The sequence below is a fragment of the Bacillus rossius genome, chromosome 6 (genome assembly GCF_032445375.1).
Source record: "Bacillus rossius redtenbacheri isolate Brsri chromosome 6, Brsri_v3, whole genome shotgun sequence".
In the NCBI taxonomy this organism is placed as follows: domain Eukaryota; kingdom Metazoa; phylum Arthropoda; class Insecta; order Phasmatodea; family Bacillidae; genus Bacillus; species Bacillus rossius.
This window is the reverse complement of record NC_086334.1, coordinates 8026572-8049190: the sequence shown is the minus strand read 5'-3', so window position 1 is coordinate 8049190 and position 22619 is coordinate 8026572. Positions and strand designations below refer to the sequence as shown.

At 41.6% G+C, this 22619-nt stretch overlaps 1 protein-coding gene across 1 annotated transcript in view; it reads right to left on the bottom strand.

Moving 5' to 3' along the window:
• LOC134533492 (peroxidasin-like) overlaps positions 1-22619 on the bottom strand; it is a 521250-nt gene that overhangs the window by 19354 nt on the left and 479277 nt on the right. Inside the window, exon 6 of the mRNA XM_063371017.1 lies at positions 13048-13182. Coding sequence (XP_063227087.1) covers positions 13048-13182 — 135 coding nt within the window. The remainder of the gene's footprint in view (positions 1-13047; positions 13183-22619) is intronic.

Below are 22619 nucleotides of genomic sequence, written 5' to 3'. Positions count from 1 at the left end.
AGGGCTCTTGTATTCCCTTAACTGCGTTATATTATAACGGCCTACTGGTCGGCCTGTTGCTGGCTCTGCTAGTGCATAGCAATTCTCTTGTACTATGTCTGTGATGACATAAGGACCTTCAAATAACAAAAACAATTTCTTGGTTACATGTTCCCAGGCCTTGCTTACTGGAGTTGTTTTCTTCAGTACCTGGTCTCCAATTTTAAATTTTGCTAATTTTGATGCTGGTTTCCTCTTGCGTCTGATGTCAGCTTCTGCTGTCAACTTCCTCTTCACTAGAGCTTCTACCTCTTCTCCTGTAGGTAGTTTTTCCTCATCATTAGGGGTGTGTTCACATCGGGGTAAATATTTCGGGTTGATCGCCACCGATCTATTCAGGCTCATGGCTTCTCCAGGGGTAACTCCAATAGAACCATGTACAGTATGGTTAATAACGCACTCTACATATGGCAACTTATCTCGCCATGATTGCTGCGAGTTATGGCATAGCGTACGTAAAAGACTCCCTATTGACTTCATGAGTCTTTCCACAGGGTTACTTTGTGGATGCCGTACACTGATGGTTGTAGGTATTGCACCTAATTTCCTGACTCCTGTTTGCCACAAATCACTGGTAAACTGGGTACCTCTGTCTGACAATACCACTTTAGGTAAACCAATTTCTTCAACGAAAGTTTTTAATTTTTGCATAACTGCTTTTGCAGTTGGGTTCACAATTGCATATAATTTGGTGAATTTTGTGAAAACATCTTGCATCACAAAAACATACTTAACACCTCCCTTTGACTGTGGTAGGGGGCCAAATAAATCAACTGATAATAATTCCAATGGTGCTGTTGGAATGATTGGCTGCAATTCTCCATGCAGGTGTTGTCCAGGTGGTTTCACCTTCTGACATAGGTCACAGGCACTTGTGACCTTACTTACATAGCGTGACATGTTAGGCCAATACACTTGCCTCTTTAATGCTTCAATGAGCTTCTTGCTCCCTACATGTCCCAAGGCTACATGTAGTTCCCAGGTGATTGGTTGCCTCAAATCAGCTGGTATCACTGGTTTCCAGTGATCTTCGAAAATGCCTCTCTTCCTTGACTGGGCAAACAAAACATTTTCTGCTGACAAACAGAAATGTTGGTGAATTTTATTATCAGCTGACTGCTTCTGCAGCTGGTTGATGGTGTTTTTGCAGTACTCATCTGCCTGTTGTTTACATTTTATATCCTTCAGGATATCTCGGAGTTTAGGGTTGGTTTTAAATATTTCTGTGGATACTGGTGCCACTAAAAATTCCTTCTGTCGTTTTGATGTAGATGGTGAACTTTCTTGCAGTTCATGCAGGCGACTTAGGTAATCTGCAGTGGTGTTGGCAGATCCCTTGATATGATGTATATGAATATCATATTCCTGCAGTAGCAAAAACCATCTCGTAAGGCGGCTACCAAATAACTTGCCTGCCTTAAGGCATGTTAACGCCTGGTGATCTGTTAACAATTTCACTGTTTCTCCAAGTAGCAGATCCCTGTACTTCTGGAGTGCCCATATGATGGCCAGAGCCTCTCGCTCTGTAACAGTGTAATTTCTCTCGGCTTGGTTGAGAGTACGACTAGCCATTGCTACAGTCTTTTCAATTCCATTTTCCTCCTGTGCAAGCTTACATCCTAGGGCTGTGTCAGAGGCATCTGTGTATAACAGAAATTCCTTCCCTTGGGTTGGATGGTAGATGACGTGTTCAGTCAGGAACAAGTTTTTCAAGCTGATGAAGGCTTGCTCGTGCTCTTCACTCCACATCCATGCCTGACCTTTCTTCAATAGGCTGAACAGTGGAACTGCACACTGTGCAACTTGGTTGGAGTATATCCTGTAAAACCCAATTATTCCAAGAAACGCTCTTAGCTGTTTCACGTTCCTCGGTGTAGGAAACTCTTGGATGTTCTGCAGCTTGTCTGGGGCTGTCTTAATGCCTTCAGGTGTGAGGATGTGTCCTAAAAAGGGTAATTCCTCTCTGCAGAAAACAGATTTTCTAATTTTCACAGTCATGCCTGCCTCTTGCAATTTGTGCAGTACAGTGGCAACATGCTGCATGTGCTCTTCAAAATTTGATGATGTTATTAATATGTCATCGACATACGCCCTTGCAAATCCCTGACACTCGGGTCCTAAGGTTGCGTCTAGACATCTCGTAAAGTCAGCCACTGCGTTACACAGTCCAAACGGCATAACTGTAAATACATACTGCTGATTCCTGAACAGAAATGATGTATATTGGCAGGAATTAGGCTCTAATGGTATCTGCCAATAGCCTGACGACAGATCCATGGTTGTGAGATACTTCACACCTTGATACAATCTTAAAATTTCTGCCGTTTGTATAGGACTTTCCCTGTCCTTGACTGTAATTTTGTTGAGCTCCCTAGCATCGAGACACAGTCTTACTGTCCCGTCTCGTTTACTCACACAAACTATGGGGTTAGCATAGGGGCTTGCTTCTCTCCTGATTACATTCCAATCAATCATAAGTTGTAGGTAGGCTGTGGCTTCCTGAACGTACTTCACCGGAATGGGATAGCATTTGCGGTGGTACGGTGCCTCCTCATTTATTTTAATTTTCGCTTGGTAGAATCTGTTTCTGCCTGGCTTGTCAGAAAATACTGACTGAAAATTGGCCAGTACACCAAACAGTTGTTGCAGCTGACTGGGTGATACACTCTTCACCTCCTGTAGTGACTGTCTTATGTCTTCAAGTGATGCCTGAAGTTGCTCACTTGCTTGTGCATTGTATATGTGCCTGTGCATAGGTTCACTGTACAATATTCCCACAAAACTTTCCCTCACATGCCACTTGCCTGTGAGTGTGACTGGAGTTTCACAGTCATTTGAATGAATTTTACATAGTTTAAAATCTATCACTACACCAAATTGTGATAGAAAGTCGGTGCCTATTATTAGCGGTTTTGCTAGGCCTTTCACAACTAGTGCAGTCATGTCTTTCGGTCTGCCTAGGCCGTGTACTGTTATCAGTACCTGTCTGTTTACAATAGGGCTTGCCCTTGATGTCACTCCAATTATCTTGAGTGCTGGTACTGGTATCTTGGGTAGTATGATGCCCTGATGCTCGAGGTAGTTCACCAACTCCTCACTGATACACGTGACTTCAGCGCCACTGTCAATTAATGCATCCACGTTGCATTCTTCAATTTTTAATGTCACATGTGGACAAACTGTACAAACTTGATGAACCCTATTTTCATCATTTTCATTATAGAGAAAGTCCCTTTCACTTTCTCTTAGCATAACAGTGCATATAAATTTATCGTAGCTGATGCAGCTGTAAATTGGAGTTTTGTCGTTATGTACCCCTGAGCCTGAATAGTGGGTTTCTGTTCGGGGCGATCCAACTGAAACCCGTTCTAGTTTAACGTGCCCTGGTTGGCACGTCCACCTGGAACACGTTGTTGTTGTTCTTTGTGGTTCCAATTACTTGGTCCTGCGACGCTGGACACTGCAGCCTTGAACTCGGCTGCTACCGGGTTCACTTCCCCTCTCTGGTAGTATGCAGCTTGATGTCCTGGATGCTGCGCCTGGAATGGTGGTGGAAATGTCGCGTTCTGGTAGCGTTGCTTGTTTCCAGAGAACTGGCTATTATGGGCTTGGCCGCCATGATTCTCTGTCGTCTGGGGGGAATAATGGTGGGGTGGCATTCGGGTTTCTTCGTGCCGGCCCTGGTATCGAGGTTCCTCCGTCTTGCGGTACTTCCTCGCGTACTCTCTCTCGTCTTCAGACGAGGATCTTGGGCGTCGGTCACGGGACTCCCTGGGAGGCCGTACTTCAGGCGAGTAGGAGCGGCGGCGGTTGTCGTTGCGGTCGTCCTTCCTCTTGCGCTGGTACATCTCTTCGTCGCTATGATAGTTCCTCGTATTTGACCACCAGGTCTTCCTCTTGTTGTAGGGGCCTTTGCGTTGGCTCGCAGCATAACGGCCATACGAGCTTTGCTCCCTGCCCTTGGGTTGCCACGTCATAGTGTGGACAGCTGCCTGACGGTTGTCCCTTGGCTTGTTGTCCCTGTTTTGCCAGTAGTTATTCAGGGGTGGCTGGCGGTTTTGCTGAGGCACCCTCTCGTGGTCCTCCTTAGGTGCTGGCGTCCTGTCCATTTTCTCCAGCTTGTCGTAGTTCAGGAGCCTCTCTCTGAACTCTGTGACGTCTCGGTAAGTCAGGCCGGACAACTGCTTTTGGTAGCGCAGCGGCAACTGAGTGAGTATTGCCGCTACGAACTCCTCGTCTGTCATGGGCAAGTCGAGGTATCTAGTTTTCTCAAACATTGTTGAGAGGTGGGCCTCCAGCGTTGTGCCCTTCCTGGGGTCATACCTCTCAGTATGGAGCTGGGCACGCAGATTGCTCTGAATCCGCAGACTCCAATACTGCTGGCGGAACATGGCCTGGAAGTGATTGTAGCTACTGGTGGTTGCACTCAGCATTTCCCACCAGTAGAAAGCCTGCCCTTTCAAAGCACTGTTGAGGCACTTTAGTACCTCAGTCTCGCTGAGATTGAACGTGGCCGCATATTCCTCAAAACGTTTCAGGAACCGTATAGGGTTCTCAGTAACCCTTCCTGAAAACGTGGGCATGGCCTCTGCCCAATGCTTGGCCGGGTGGTGGATCAGAGTGGCAGGGTCCATACTCGACGTGTTCACAAACGTCCTGCTACCTGGTCGGTGAGTGATGGGGGTCACGTGTGGCTGTTCCTGGGGCTGGTGCTCAGTGTAGCACTCGGTGCCGCCCTGTCGTTTGCTTGTGGTAGGCAGTGTGGGAACAGTGGGTCCATGGCACTCGCTTGCCTGGGCCTGGCCTATACTACCAGCTGATGCAGCTGTAGGACTTGGTTGAACAGACAGATTTTCAAACCTGTCCCTCAGCGTAGCTGTGGCCACCTCAATATCGCTGAGCCTGCTCTCCAGGTGTTGGATGTGCTCACGCACCTCTTCCCTGGCGTTGGCCTGCCCTCGGTGCTCGTTGGCCATCATGTTCCTCAGGGACGTGACGTGGGATTCCAACCCATCTGTACTGTTGTACCCAGTTGTACTGGGAGACCTGTTCGGCTATCTGTTGGATCTCCTCGTGTTGTTGTGCGAGTCTAACCTCGATGCTATGCTCGAGATTCCTGATGCTGTCACTGGTTTGATCTAACTTAGCAGTAAGATTAGTATTGTTACGTTCCAGCTCAGTCTTCAATTCATCAGTAAGATTGGTGTTGTTTTGTTTCATTTCTGCGTTGTTTTGCAGCAGAATCTTCATCAGTGACTCTAGTGTCACTGGTGGTGTTGTAGGATTACTGTCCTGGGGTGTAGCTGTGTGGATGACAGTGTCATTCACGTTTGCCTGCTCTATGATTAGGGGAGATGTGGGCCGCCCTAACCTCTCCTCACAGGTGACTACAGGCGAATTCCCTGCAGATGATGAAGGATTCGACTCACTGCTTGAGGTTTGTGCAGTAGCATACTCCTCACCTACACTTCGTGATCTTTCTCTAAGAAAGTATTTGTTTTGTTCGTCTGCCATAATAGTGTGCAATGAAACAATTGACCAGATAATATTTTACACAAATAGTGCACTTGCACTCAGTACTTGGCTGGTACAGAATTTACACACAAAAATGTTGAGGTGTCCCTTAACCTCAAAATCGGCCCCACCGTATGGGCTCCAAATTAGTGTGTGCGGGAACTTTTGAAACTCAATAGGCCCCACTAGGGGTAGCCAAATTAATATGTGGAGCTACCTTCTAATAGTTTAGGCCCCACACACACACTAAAACGTTGGGCTGAATAAAACTGTGTAATAAATGAGATTTCTTAATTTTGTGACTCTTCACTGGTAATGTTGATATAAGGTAAGTCACAGTCAGGTGTTACTTGATTGATTTGGAACATACATAAATATACACTGGAGTAGGTGGAATTACAAATAACACAACACAACACTTTGAATAAAAAAAAATATAGAATTATTTTATTTCCAATGTAAAAAAAAAAATGATTTGAAAGATTTTAATCTTATTAATATAATTAATTACTATTCATATCCAAAACAACAACCTAACTTAACGGTGACATCATAGTAATTCAATAAAAGTTCAATTACCAGGAGTTATGTTGCGCACACTTAAATATTTTCAAAAGTCTTAATTCGGGTTCGTTGACACTACACAGTTTTTAATTAAAGTTTTTAGGGAACTTAAAATCAATTTACCTCGGCTAGTTAGGTTCAGATAGTTCATCGGCAGAGCTCAGAGCCTCTCATCTATAGGACCACTGAGTCTGTTAAATAGTGTGTAAATCGTAAAATTTATGTCCAATTATTATTTAAATCATCTATAAAGTCAATTTAATTCATGAAATCAATATTTATAATAAGTTTCGGCGGCGATGTGACGTAAAAACGGGAGTTTCGTGATTCGTGCATAAGATTAGGGCACAAAAAATCTGGGCACTTTTGTTACTCACGTTAATCACTCCTATAATATTTATCTTTTTAGATAAATCCTATTTAAATGTTCTGAACTCCCTAATGGTTCATAATTATCATCCACTATCCGGGATGCCTGATGCTAGATAGCTAATTTTCAGGATTTAAAATCGCCGACGTCACGAAGTTGCCGCTCATTCAGCTGGCCATTGTAGAACTCTCTTTCTTACTAGTTTCCTCAAAATAACCAGTAAGACTCACTTTTAAATGGTGGCCCGTGATTGGCCAAAAGGACCGTTTCAGTTACCTAATTTCTTACCGAAAACGTAAACTCCGAACGCAACAATTGCGCGGATAACAAAATTTCACTTAAAATTCAAATACATAAATATTAAAATTAATAATTTACATAATAAAATTACGGCGTTAATTTTACCGTTTACAGTTTTCAAGTCCATTAGTCCTTAGAGGGGTATCAACAATACCTCGTTCAAATAGTCCGGTAAAAATCCAAAGAATCACTTTTCCATAGACATACATAACCAAATATTGCCGTTTCTGAAAATAAATAATATTATACATAGAGCAAACAAAAATAAAATAAATCGTAAATAATAATAAATAATTAAACTGTCAAAACAAACATGTTGCAGTACAGTCTCTCATTGGCCCAGAGAGCTCCAGTTAAACTGCGAGACAATAGAGCAGAACCAGCAGAATTGTACACATGTTTGAATTTCATCCTTTCACGAAATGAATACGCGAATTTTTCCGGTCTCAACGGAACGCAGGCCATGAACGCCACGGACGAGGCAGAGGGCAGCAGGAGACAGCCCGCGACGCAGCGCTGACAGGCTGTGACGTCACAAGCGGCGCTCCCCAGAGCCGAGAAAGAGAGAGAGAGAGAGAGGCGCGACGCGCAATTAGGCCCTGGGCGGATTGATTGTTCGATGGCGCCCCCGTGTAAGCCGAGCGTGAGACTGTGCCCAGCCTTGCGAGATACCGCGACATTTGATCATCAGAACGAGAGAGATGACTTGAAGGCCTCACGTAAGCAAGTCACTTGCTAAAGTTACGAGCAGAATAGAAAAATTATTTTACAGCAGGAATAGTCAGAGTTACCGGTTAAATAATTTTTTTTTGTCGCATTAGTCATCGCAAAGAATGTTTTCCTCCAAAAAAGTCTAGTAAGTTTGATTTTTTATTTTGAACTGATATCTATAGTACAGTTATTCATGATTGCGTAACAAAAACTTGTAGTCACAATATCTCATGATTTGTTGCAGGGTGTGGATTTTAAAACTTTTAAAGAGGAAAACCGTAGGCCTCAAAAACTAAAACACTTTTTCAAAAAAAAAAAATTTTTTTTTTTTTTTTTTCGATTCAGAACAGTAATCAATTGACCTATCAACTTTTATCGGCTTGAACTCAAGTTCTGGGGCTTTCTGTATACTAAACATAACTTACTTTTTCTCGGGTTATGTTCGCGTACTTGAACTGAGCTGAGCTGAGAGTGATTGAAACTGACGGGTATTCTTCAAAACTACGTGCTAAATATAAGTATGCGCGTTCTTTAAATGACTCGTGCAATTGGGATTGTTCTGATGACGGGAACAGTTACCAGTTCCCTAAACGTCGCAACTGTTTTGTCACTGTGTTCGATTGTGCTGTCGTCGTTCTGTTGTTCTGTCATTCTGGGTTCATATGTTCGCTGTGTTCTCTAGGTTTGTTGTCTGACTGCATTTACTGTTCTTGTTAAAAACCATCTCGTCGTTGTTAGCCTACTTTGTTCGTCGGTGCTGTTATTTGTTAATGACTACCTTCTACCATACTGTACAGATAGAACGTATTATTTTTAAAATACACAGGTTACCTTGATACAAATTGTGTTTTTTATATAACCGTACAATGAAACTCTGTTTGTAAAATGAAACACGAACGTATAAATAATATTTTTATCACCAAGATTTTTTTAACGTGTTTTCAAAAGCCGTTAAGTATTTACAGAAAATTGGGCCCTTAATTGAAAAGATAACTTTTTATGTAAGCGGAGAGCAAAAAAAAAAAAAAATCATCATCAGCTCGTTACAGGGGTGCAGTGGTAAAAATATTATTTTACAACCCGAGATTAATTTAACAAAGAATTAAAAAAAAAAACTTTCTCCCTTTTTTACACGGCGTGTCTCACGGAACGACGGAACAGCGAGGAACGTGTTGGAATATGGGATGGGTCAAAAAAGCATGTTGGGTTTGTAGGGGGAAAAAAAAAGGGGGGGGGGGGGGTATAAAAAGAGATTGTGGGTCAGTATATATATATATATATATATTTTTTATTTCCAACGCGAAGCGGGCGATGTTGCAAAATTACTGGGAGGAGGGGGTAAAAAATAAAGGTGGGAAAACGGGAGAAGGGTGTTCGGGGATCCAGAAGGCCATTAATTTCTTCTCATTATCTGATTCAGGATTAACGTTGACACGGGTCCGGGCAGCGCCCCGTCGGGCGTATATCGGGTGTTAACTCCGCGAGCGCCGGTCCGCGTGGGACGAGGGGGTGTGTGTGAATGTTGCGGGGGGGGGGGGGGGGGGGGGGAGGCGCTTCAGCGGAGCTGGAAATATGTTTGGCGCTATCAGGATTGGCCGCGGCGAGGTTCTGGCGCAGGGGCTTGCTTGGATAAGGGGGGGGGGGGGAGTTGAGTGGCCGACACAGGGGTGTGGGGGTGGGATAGGGGAGGGGTTTGTAGCACAGGTTCTAGGCAGCGCGCGTGTTTAACGCCATGTGGCGCGCGCGGGGGGTTGGAATCCAGTAACGAATGCGATGGTAGAACCGGAGGGGGGTTTTAGTAAAAAAAGGTGGGGAGGGGTGCGGTCGGCGCGTGGGACGTCCCCCCCCCCCTCCCGTGCGGCCCCCCACGCGACAAGCCGACACCTGGCGGGCGGGCAGCGCGGCTCCCGGGGTGACCCGGGTGTTTGCGAGCCCACACAGCCCCCCGGCCCCGCATGCCTCCGCTACCGACACACGCGCGCAGAGCGCTCCAGGGACATCTGCCCAGCACCGCAGCGTACCTGCGGTACTTGTGATATCCAGTACCGTGTCCCTCACCACGAAATACCTTCTCATGATCATTCCAACATGGTATTATGAGGGGACCTTTGTTTGGGTATTACGAATTTTGCAACCCTCTTTTAAGACGAATTCGTCAGAAATTTTAAGAGACCGTTACAGGTAGGGGCGCAACAACAAGGGGGGGGGGGGGTGCAAGTGTATTTTGCCCCCCCCCCCCCTTCTGAAACCTTGAAGTGGGGGCAAACGGGGGCAAAGAAAATGCTGTGTAATCAATTTTTAGATAATAAAACTGCTTACATAGCACCATTTTCCACCTTGAATTACAAATTTTCCCGGGGGAGGACCCCCAGACCCCCCGCTTCAATAGGGGGGGATCGATGATTCTTTATAAAAAGGTATATTGCCCCCCCCCCCCCCTTTGGAAATTTAGTTGTTGCGCCCCTGGTTACCGGCCAACTATAATAATAGTTCGTGACTAAAGAGTGAAATTTACTTTCGTTCGTTTATCAATTAAAATTATAAAAATAAGACCCGCTAGTCTTGAGTTTTTTTTTACATGGATTTTGTTATTGCGTACGCCAAATTATTTGAATAAGTTAGTTTGGGTTGCGAAAGAAAAGTTATATATTTAAGAATATTCGTGGTAGTTGGCTGATGATGACTGTGATAAAGTTTTGTTAATGACGTATGAGTCTTGAAAGTCATGAAGTCGTGGACCAAGCTGGCCCTAAATATGACGAGACAGAAAAGCTTTATGTCTGCCTGCTAGAGTGCGAGGATCATAGCGCTAGAGGTATATTTCCTTCAATAAATAAGTGTTTGATGGTAATAATCGCGGTGTTTTTGACCTGCCTGACAGATTTCCTGCCCTCCCCCTTCCGCAAAGACTCTCTTCAACCGTACGTCAAACAAGTTTTTTAAATGTGACTGTTATGCAAAGTGGAATATTTGTTTTGATTGGAATGTATTGTGCGTTTTAACTTTTAAGACTCATATTGTTTACTTTCTACTTTTCTCAACCTTCTCAGCAAAAATTATTTCGTAGTTTGTTAGAAATAGTAAAAGTAAACACTTCTGTTTTGTTCAGAAAGTCAGGTTTAATTTCAGAAAATATCTTTGTTTTTAGTTAAAATTAATCTATCTCTATACTCACAGACGTTTGGCACAGTAAAAAAATTCAATCACAGGCATTTTTAAGGCTGTTTTTTTAGCAGAGATTAGTAAATATAAAATAAATTTCCATATAGAGGACAGCCTGAATGGGTGAATGCGTATATACATGAATGCCCATGTAAATTATGTTTTGAATGAATCATTTATCTTTAGTCGCTAGTACATTATTGACGAAGCTTTATAAGTATCTCTCGCAATGTTTCATTATGGGAAACATGGCAAAAGAGAGTTATAAAAAAATACGTTGAAATAACACAAACGCAGGATTCTGTAAACCGAGTGTGTGATATATTTTTATGGACGGTGTAGAATCGAATATTGTGTTTTTGAAGACAATAATGCAGAGCACGTATTTGTTTTCGACGTTTCATGGCCATGATGATTTACGAATATTGTTTGATTTTATTTTGGAATACTATTATTTATTTTTGGTGGTTGGTTCGTGGCGCTACTGTTTCTGTCACGTTGTTATTTACTGTCGTTTATTGCGCGATGTCGTGATGTAATCTTCTTCACATTAAAAACACAGGACAGTTTCGGAACTGCTGACAAAACGTCCAAACACGGAAGGGAACTCGAGTTAGGCGACGAACTACGCACTGCTTGTCATTCACGGCAATTTTTATTCTTACAGAAATTTATGTAGAAAGAGCTTATGTGCTCACACTTCGCTTCGTAAGTCTACAGGCAAAATACTGCTGATTACACATGACCCTCATGAGTACTCCCCTGCGCCTAGGACAAAAAAAAAACCAATACTGAATCTAATATTTAAAAACTACTCATGAAAAAAATTTTCAATAAATTTGAGATAAACGGGAAGAAATGTAAATCAAAGAGGTCTTATAATTCAAAATTTAAAAAAAACAAAACAACTAATACCGTGTTGACATAATGCCAAAGATGATAATAATTAGAGGAATACTGGAATGCGATCCGAAAGCGAATGAGGTGTCAACATTGCATGAATCCGTTGCCATTGGGAAGAAGAAAGCACATCAAAAAATGCTTCAGCCATTGCCATGGAAACGAAGGAAGCATAAACAATGTAACGGCCGTTGCCATGGAGATCAGCCGGAAAACGTGGTACGAAAGCTTTGAAAAGAATTTCAAAGGAAAAAAAAAAGAGCTAAGACGAATTTTGAACGAAAAAAAGAACTATTCTAGGTGCAAACGGACTATCCATGGAGAGTCAACGCTCCTAATTGCACGGCTCTCAGCGCTACGCGAGCAACAGGTACTGACATACTCTCTCCTTTATTAATACAGATTATGTTGTTTTTTTATGTATATTTTTTTAAATATTTTGATGTAAAACTTCTTTCCTGAGAGGGCTACAATTTTCTAGCGTTACGAAAATTCCGATCGCATGAGCGGAATAGTAAGGTTCTATCTATATCTCAATCTACATTCCTATCTATATCTCTATATACCTATATATCCCTTTATATATCCATATATCTCCATCCTTAAATACCTCTGTCTCTAAATGTTTATATATTCCCATCAATATCTTTATCGGAGTAGAACATACAAACATCAATCTATGTATATTTTTACTATCTATATTTAATTTCTTCTTTTTACTTGGCACAGGTGTGAAATAGGTAGGCTATGTATAAAACAAAGCGTGTAGTCGAATGCGAAATTGAGTCAAAAGTAAAAAAAAAAAATTGTTGAAGAACTTTCGGAGATTTAAGATTCTGAACGGACGAACATTTTACGTTTTGACGTGACAACGTCTAATAAATCGATGAACGCTGGCTGTTGACGCACGAAAAAGGATGATTCATTGTCTCGTTACGCACATTGTCCCGTTACGCTTTGTCCCGTTACGCTCATTGTACGCTTGCGCCGCATCTATCTCTGTTCCACTCGATTGGAACAACCATCGATTTGACTTTTTCGAGGCACATTATTCTTGAAACACTCCCATTCGTTTCCTACTTTTCCTATCATCGTCCTATCCTTAACAGAATAACACAGATCGGAAGAAGTTAAATAGCAAACACGTATAAAAGTTATAGTTAAAATAATCTGTTCGTTAAAGCAAATAAATACTTTTGAATTAATGAGTGCGAATAAAAGTAAATTTATCAATTAAATTGTAGATTTAATTTCGCTCCTTTCTTTGTATCCATACAAAATAGTGATAATTCAATAAATATGATTCAATTTCATTCATAAAAGTATGCAATCATTTCATCAATGTTTTGTTATGACGTTGTCATGTTAAACTGTCGTCCGTGAACCGACTTTACAGACAACCAATTTTTTTCAAAGAGACGTGAGGGAGGTATGACGGGTGTGCCGGGCCCAGGCCGGGGACACCCCGCGGCAAGGGCGGGCCTCACCTTCTCGATGATGCAGACGAGGCTGATGCCGCTGCCCACGTCCACGTGGTGCTCGCCGCTGCCCAGGATGAAGGCCTCGGGCACCACGATGTGCAGGTTCACGAAGTGCGACATGATCCCGGTGCCCGTCGACACCTGCGCACACAGCACCAGCCGCGCCCTTCACGTCACGCACTCGTGCACACTTTGTACGACAGATATCCTACGGTAAAAAAAAAATTTTGACGTGATAAAGTCTTATAAAAAGAGACCGGGAAAAATTCGCGGATTCATTTCGTGATAGGCTGAAATTCAAACATGTTTACAATTCTACTGGTTCTGCTATTGGCTCGCGGTTCAACTGGAGCTCTCAAGGGCCAATGAGAGACTATCGACCAAAAGAAGCGTCGAATCACAAGCTACCCAGTGGAGACGACTCACAATTTAGTAACCAATGAACACGCGTGTTTACTTGAGAAGTGCAGAGGATAATGGAGGCTATCCTAGAGGTCATTGAATCCGCGAATTTTTTCCGGTCCCTACTTATAAATCGATGAACGCCTAGGCTGCACGCACGGAAAAGGCATGACTCGTTGTCACGTTCCGCCTGAGCCGAGCGTGCAAGAACTGGCCCAACCACCGTGCGAGAAAATCTTCTATAATATCAAACAGGTTAAGGCGGGCTTTAAAAGCAGCAATTAAAAAAAAGGTTTATTTGTCCAATTTCGACATTAAAATTTAACAATTTATTGACATTGATCTGATTTCAGTTTATTTTTATAACTAATTTTTCTTGATTATATTTAAACAAATTATTTAAATTAAATTTGCATAAACTGTAAATAATATTTGAAAATTAAAATTTTTCGTCAATGTTTTTTTATGACGTTATAAAGTAAAATTATCGTCCGTAAACTGACTTTACAGACAAACCCCCCCCCCCCCCTTTTTTTAGTGTTGATTTGAGTTTAGGCTGGGAAGCGACATCATAAATGATTAATAATGTTCGCAGGATTTCACGGCCATTGTCTGAAGTAGCTTGGCTTCTGGTTTGAAGTGAATAATTCTCCGACATATCGGTCGACACTGCAGCCACCATCGTCCGGGAGCAGATATCCTACAAGTAGTCGACCGGATTGTCGACCGAAATGTCGGTGAATTATTCGCCAAGGACGCGGCTTCAACCCAGAAGCCAAGCTACTTCATCTTTAGTGATCCATCAGTACAGACCACTGTTTGTATTTAATGCTAATATAATATTTCGTGTTAATGGTTAAATTTTACTTTTTTTTGTTTAATTCATTATCTTACTGGGCTACTATAAATTGCATGATTGATCATAATAGCAGTGACAGATACGTAAATGCATTGATGTTGCCTTGCAATAAGTAGTATGTTTTAGCCTACCTCGTATACGGATAACAATTGACAATTTTTTAAAGATGTTTGCTTAAACGAATTGTGTGCCTTGTTTCAGTATATACACAAAAAAGTTTTTTTTTATATTAAATATAAGCTGTGCAAGCATTATTTCAGGAGCGACTTACGCAGCAAGGGTATTATATTAATTATACATGAAGATTTCAACGTTTCCTTACTAGAAGAGTGTTGTCACGATTTGTAGTCACACCTTCGCAGGCTATATCGTGGTATATGAACAATGATGAATGAACTATACGATCGCAATCAGTTTCGAAGCACCGAGAAAACATGTCATGCCGATACATTTAGTTCGGTTCGTACGTTGGGCACAATAAGCTTTCACGGCATGAAATTTGAGTTGCCTCCCTAGTTAGGGGTGCATTTGTGTTAGTGAGGTGGGACGATAAGAACGACTCTCGCTGGTGTTACTTGCGTGGTGTCGCCTCTAGGCACAATGCTGTGGACTGTCGCTCAGTCTTCCCGTCGTGCATAGGGCAACTGTGATATTTCAATGGTTACTTTTTACTTCATGTGTCGGAGAAACGAAGATACGCGTGTGATGAAAAGTCCTTGGTGTGGTTTTAAGAATCTTTACTTGGAGTTTCATGCGAAGATGTTACTCTGAAAAGATTTTCACTCTTATCAAAATAGAGTCTGAAAACTAAATACGAAAACATCTACACATCCGACCTCAGAGTATTTATTCTGAATGCTTTTCAAAACACAACCCGCTCTGATATTTTGTGCAATGTTTAAATCAGGTGTTTTTTTTACTGATGCTCTGCACACCGTATATGTGCCCATATAGGTGGTCTTTTAATCAGAATTACATAAAGAACCATTTTCATTGGTTAAAGGGAGTACGTAACATGAACTCCAGTCAAACACACTACTAGAATGTACCAACAGCAGCGGCGGGCTTTGCTTGTCGTTTGGTGCCTACACACGAGATATTGAGGAGTTATTTGTAGTTTCGCGAGCACTATAGAATTTCCTGTGTAATATTCTGTAACATTCAAACGCCTGATATCATAACCCTAAATACGTGCAGCATATCTCATACTGGGAGTGAATATTTTACATAGTAGCTGTCTCTGTTTGCTACTACCGGAGAAAATAAAAAATATATATATATATCGAACGCAGTACAGTACCATTCCAGTTTTGAATGACTACCGTCTATTCAAAACTCCAGACGTGGCTGGGGTGAGTCGAAAAGAGGGGAAAAAAAAAAAAAAAAAATTGCGGTGGAATTTTTATCCGAGTTCGTTATTTTTTTTTTAAAGTTCCCACGCTCTCTCTTCGTTTTTTTTTTCTGACGGGTCGTCTGTTTTCCCACCGAAGTCATCATAATTAAGGCCACCGAGTCTTTGCCCAGGAAAGTTTTTATTTTTGTAGAGTCGGTTGAATCGCCTGAGTTTCGGCCTACTTATATTCTTCCGCAACTAATCGCTCATCGCTCGCGGGAGTTCTGGGCACAAGGACGAAGACGTTGCTCTCGTGACCTGTAATCTACACGTGACCTCGTATAGGCGCGAGGCAACCACTGGGCCTTTCGTTGTTCAGTTCTAGTAGCGCCAGTGGCAGTTGGTGGAATAATACTCTGGTAGACTGCATTTCCTTCTGTTTGCTAACTTTAAATATAAAGAACTATCGAATTATCAAGGATTCCATAGACAAAAAACACTAAGTAGATAGACTGACCGAAAAAATACCATGATCTCTCCAAAGAGTTCAGCCAGTCCTAAAGGGCATACCGACGCGATCTACTGGTCACCAGAGATACTTAAGCCCAGACTTGACACGGTTCCTAGAGCTGACCTAGAAATTTGCGCCATGCTCGAACATTCGCTGTGTGCTGTGCTTCATAAAGTCTGCCAGGAACTTCGAGAGATTCGCAGCCCAGGAGCCAGATCATACAAACGGGATGAAATCATGTCAGTGAAAAGGGTTCCAATGCAACTTATTTTCCTATATTTAAAGCACTCGATATGTCGTTCTATATTGACCGATTAACGTAGGTTTAAAATTTCAACGTGGACGACACCAAATGCATTCATGATTCTTAGCCAAAGCTACCTTAGTAACGAAAACAGTTACACGAAATAACTTAAAGTGACATTTGAACTGAAAAGTAAATAAGGGTTGTGCGTTCATATGAATCTTTTTATAATGGAGAAAATGGAGATTACTCCATGATATTTGTGAGAAAATATCTTGTTCTTACACCATATTACACGATGGATTGCTCATATCACTTAAATAATTTTATACTGTATGGTTAAGCTTCAAAAACTCGGAGTGAACTTTGAAATACGATGCGTCATCAACGGGTGGTATCTTGTGTTCTCCAGCGTATTCTCATTCGGTCACTGTACATTTTTTTACTCGAGTAAAAAAATGAAACAGTTAAATAGTGATAATTCTAGAATATATTCTCCGGAAACATAAAATCTGTATCGAACATGATAAATAAATTAATAATATCGCATCCCTTCGATTTCAAATATACGTATATATTTGGCAACAGCGCATTAGAAACACAGACAGCGCATTCGACCGTCGGCGTGTGTTAGAAAGAGGAAGCAATAGCCCATTTACTTCTACACTGCAATCTAACAGTGGAACGCTGCATACTTCTCTTGCCGACATTAGCTACCAAGGGTGAACATCTGAAATGTGTCCCCGCAAGTACATAAAGGTCATTTTGGCAGAAACACCCGGGCGTTAGTTAGTTCATCACGCGCTCTACTGCGTCCTGGCGTCGGCCACTCCACAAGAAGTTTCACACAAGACACTACCGCCTCTCCTAACTTGCCCCCTTGATATCATATCATCTGGAGCCTGGACACGTCTGGGGCACCCCTGCCTACGCCCTTCTCGCTGAAGCCCTCTCGGCGAACCTCCGGTGATGAATTAAACATGGAGACCTGGAAAGGTGAAAGAGAAGGGGGGGGGGGGGGGGGAAGCGAGGTGTGCCATGCTGACCAACAGGCTCCTCCAAAGCCCGAATTTTTTTGAAGTAAAACTTCTTTGGGCACGATGAGAGTAAAATTTTAAGGCCGAACTTTAATGCAATGTTTTCCGTGAAACATTGTTGTGAAACGTTTTTGACGCGGAAAAAGAAAGAGAATAGGTACTTGGCCAAAGAAATATATAGTCCTATGCGATATATGTTTCTGGGCTCGTTTTCAATCTCCTGTTTGTGCGATGATTCGTCACCCACCAAAAAAAAATAGAACCGTGAGAGATAGTGCACAAGACTTGTGCGAAATCGGTTCACTATTGAAATCTTACAGTTAATTTCAGCCAATGAAATAAAATTTCACGATGTAACCGACATCTGTTGGCAGTGCTCGTAAGTAACTATATTAACTACCACATTATTACCCCTTGACATCTGACCAGCAATTTGTGAGCACAGTTTTTCAACATTAAAATAAATTCGGGTTATACAAAATTTCAGTTAACCATTCTAACCACGACACACTTTTTTATGTACAATTTTCGCTAGTGACATATAAGTAATAGCATTAATTAATTTTTAAAGGAGGAATTACACCTGAGCATTGTAACACCTCGACAATTTCTTGCTGCAATATGGCTGATAATAATAAACTGTTCTCTAGTCCCGCAAAAATGGCTTTCCACTCCACTCTCATTGCTTGTTGTACCCGTTACAGAAATAAAATATACTAATTTCCCTCCTATGCGCAGGACCTGTCTCCCAAGCTCACGACCGTCCTATGCGCTGTTGTTAAATATGTAAGTAGGTTGGAAAACATGCTGTCATTGTTAGTGTTATTATCTTCAGTGGCGTAGCCAGGATTTGTGTATGGGGGGTGTTAAGAAGCATGCCCCCCCCCCCCCGTATTAAAGCGGGTGGTCCGGGGGTCCTCCTCCGGGAAAATTTGGATTTTAAGGTGTAAAATAGTGCTATTTTAGCAGTTTTCGGTTCTTAAATTTAAATATTGTAATGGTGAAAATTTTATTAATTTTAATATTAATTTTTTTTGAGTGATGAATAAGAAATTAATTAAAGATTTGGTGCTAAGGGGGAGGGGTTGAACCCCTAAACCCCCCCCCCCCCTGGCTACGCCCCTGATTGTTTTCAATCGTGCACCCAGCTTCACACTGCGCGCAGTCTGATGGCCCGGTCATCCCTGGGTTAGCCCGCCGGCACGACGGCTCAACCCGCGCGTGGGGCCGGCCTTCTGCCCCCAAGGCCTGACCTTCTGACCCTGTGGGCTGCTGCCGGCGACAAGTCCACTAACAATCCGCGCCCTCTCTCTCGCGGAACTAGCAAACCCCCCCCCCCTCCTCTTCCCTCGAGGGAGGCAGGGCTATCCTGCCCTTTAGCTGGGCCCGGGAGTAGCTCCGCGATTAATATTGATGAATCCATTAATATTTGAGGAGGTCAAGAAAACCTCCCTCCGGCCTTGCCCGCTCTCTTCGCCGGAATGGACAGCTCTCTCTCTCTCTCTCTCTCTCTCTCTCCCTCTCTCCAGCGACCTGCTACTTACAAGCCTCGGCAAGGGAGGAGGGATTCGCTGTCCGCCTCGGAGACTACGAGACACCATCTGTGTCCGCCGTCTCCGCACAGGACCAGGGAGGGGGGGGGGGGAGTTAGTTCTCTCCACTTTGTCCCGGGTTTCCGTCTTCACATCGCAACCAGTGTCGTCAAACATACACCGCGGTCTACGAAGCCCGACATCAATTTTTGATGCATAGTTACGCCATAAAAATTGAGGTAAATAACATTTTAGTAAAAAAAAAATAGCAAAAAACCATATTACATAAAAGTACAGATTCCTAGATAGTGATTGTTGAAAGTAGTGTAGTATTTATTCTATCTTGCATGACTTGATGTATGCTTTTGGACATACGCCATTGCTAAGCACACGTACATATGCCTGTAGAAGAAAACTACAAAAAACACAAAAGACAAAAACAAAAATTAAGCAAAAAAAAAATTTGCTGTTGTCAACAGGATATAAACATCACATAATATTCCATAACAGGAATATGGTCAACAAACAAAGAAAAATGGACTAACAGAACGAAAAAACCCCCACAAATAATAGAGCACAAAAATATTGAACCCAATCTTGCATATCTATAATTATATACTATACCACATATCAACATCTATATTAGTATACTTTTGTTATTTTTAAAAATCAATGAGCACCTTTTATTTATTATCAGGTTAATACGATAGAAAACTACTAATAGTGTATTCTTGGTGTATAGATCATGGAACAGAACGAATACATACAATTTTCATGCTCCAGCATTATCGTTTATGGGTAACAAAGTTTGAGTTACTTTTATACAAACAAAATCTCACTATAGACGGACATGATGCGATCAGGGAAACAATTCAGGCCCCGTATCTAGTCAGGCCCTGCGCCTACCCGGGCCCCGAACTAGCTAGGCCCCACGCATAGTCGGGCCCCGAACCTAACCGAGCCCCGCACCTAGCCGAGCCCCGAGACGTCACTTTTAATTTTTATTTTCCTTGTTCGTCTAGTTTTCCCTGACGCATATGGATATTCAAGTTAAAAATGAAGAAATGGATCGTTGTTGCCATGCAATCCAAAGCGCTGGCCACCACCTTTACGATCTGAATTGAGTTTACGTGGTTTTTAAATATTTCACTGTCTCATGTTATGATGCAATTTCACCATAATGTTATCGTTAGTATTTATAAAAAATAGCAAGAGATAAGTTTGTTACCAAAGATTGTCAATACCTACTTATTAACATAAATTTAGCGAAACCGTCATCGGAATTTAAGTGGGCCTAAACAAAATTTTTCAAGTGTTTATTTAGAAAAAAAAAATTCCAGGGGAGCGCCTTTGAAACCTCTTTTTATCTAATGGTTTGTCCATGTCCTCTGGTAAGGCTCTTCTAAAAAAAAAAAAAAAAATATTAAGACCCCAATAGTATAGATTGCCAATGACCACCGGCGCGCCAAGCTAACTCGAAGCTCGATCCCGTGTGTGTGTGTGTGTGTGTGTGTGTGTGTTGGTGGGTGTGTAGGTGTCTGTAGGTGTGTATGTGTGTATGTGTGTATGTTGTCCGGGGGCCTGTCTCCTCGACCTCAACGCGTCACCAGTCAGTTAGTTCTCTGTCCAAACGGCTCTCCCCTCGTCAGACCCGCTCACAATCGTGCTTCGTCGCAACCGTGCCAGCGCGGGTCTCATCGGGCACAACTCCTACTCCGTCCAGGACCACGCTTAATCTCTCTCCCCGTCCCCCCCTCTACCTCCCGTCAACGTGGCCCCAACAGTCCCGGGCTCGGTGATCAGAGACGGGGCGGACTGATTTACGGTCGCGCGACGGAATTATTGGCGCGGGCGAACGAGACGCGCCCTTACGGTCGAATCACGCGCAGTATAGGTCCAGGGCCTCCAACACCACCAGGGCTTATCCGAGCACTTTTGAAAACCAACCTTTGAAAAAAATAATCGCCGGCCCGTAAATCAGGAACGAACGAACGAACGAACGAACGTGTTCATTTGCTAGCACATATCCAGTTAAGGAATACAAGAATATCAGGAAATGTTGTTTCTCGACAATGCTTTATTTATATATATATTTTTTGGTTTTGAATGATATATTTTTATCAAAATTATTTTTAAGTATTTTATAATAATATTTTTAAAATAAAACGTAGCCTAAGACAATACAGAATAATCTAGCTTTATAACAGTGAAAAAAAATTTTCTTGATATTGGCCCAATAATTTCCTTCGGACAAACAAACTCACGCTTTCTATTTATAACATTAGTATAAATGCAAATCTACAGTTTTTATATCGTTCTTGATGAAATGTTGCAAAATTGTACTTTAGAAAATAAGGTGTATCATATTTTACACAAAATTAAAAAAAAAAAAACACCCACATTCTATTTTCCCACCCTTTAAAACAGAATTTTGGCACTTCTGGTTGAGATTATGTCCAACTGACGAATAAAGTAAAATTAAAATTACTGTCTGCATCTGCTTCGTTAAAAAAGAGATAGATCACTGCCCACATGACATTTTTAAAAACCACAACATCCCCTTTCACCCCCCTTATAGAAAATTTTAGCACCTCTTGTTGAAATTTTGCATACTAGACCAAAATTACTGTTAGAACTGATTAAGGGAGAAAAAAAAACGAGGAAAATCATTGTTCACGAGAGATGTAGGAAAAACGCCCCATATAACATTTCTACTCTTTAAAAAACAATTTCGTAACTTCTTTATGAAATTTTGAGCACTTAAAATTGAATAACATACGAAAATGGCTGTCTAAATCAATTTTAAAAAAAAAGAAGCTGCTCCCACATCCCATCCACTAATAGTTAACATATCTGAAATAAAGCATTGCATATTTGTATTCTAATTCCTCCAAAAAACTAGGTCTCTATACACTGCCGGGAAACGCCAGGTACTTCTGCTTGTATGTATACATACACATAGCCTACATATAATTAACTATATATTTGTTATGGGTAAAATAACAATTTTCTCGAATCTTAATCTCAAATACCATCCAAAAGTGTACTTCGAATATACCCCTCGAATCCGAATCTAGATATCAAGTGTTCAAAACAAAATTATGTACAATAAATCAAAAAATATAAACTATGCTGTCGAAATATTAAATATTTTAAATAGTTTATTCATTAAATGAGTTTCCAAAACCAATACATATTGTAATTTTATTCATATTGTTGAAAGTACAATATCTAGGGGAACGGTAACATGTTAGGTATGAAGAAAAAAATAACATAGTAAACATCGAAAGGTTATCAGTTTTGAATGTTGCAATTTACTTCTTTTCCGTTAATTATTTTCACCGAATCTTTTCCCTAGTATATCGAATCCTTCGAATACAAAGGATTTTATGGTTTTTAAGGATTAGAGATAGCGAGGATTTGATTGACCCATTGTGCTGTTAAATAATTCTTTTTCCGTTGCAAATGTTACGTAACCTAATTTTGAGAATTTTTTAAATTTATAATTTCGAAAATAGTGTGTTATTTGAACGCGCGTACACATGTACACGCACAATTATTTATTTATTATTGAAAGTCCGGGAGTAAAATCAAAATGAGGATAATTTTTCTGGCGGTAGATTTGTGGCACACTGATAGTCACAGAAAAGATAGTTTGAT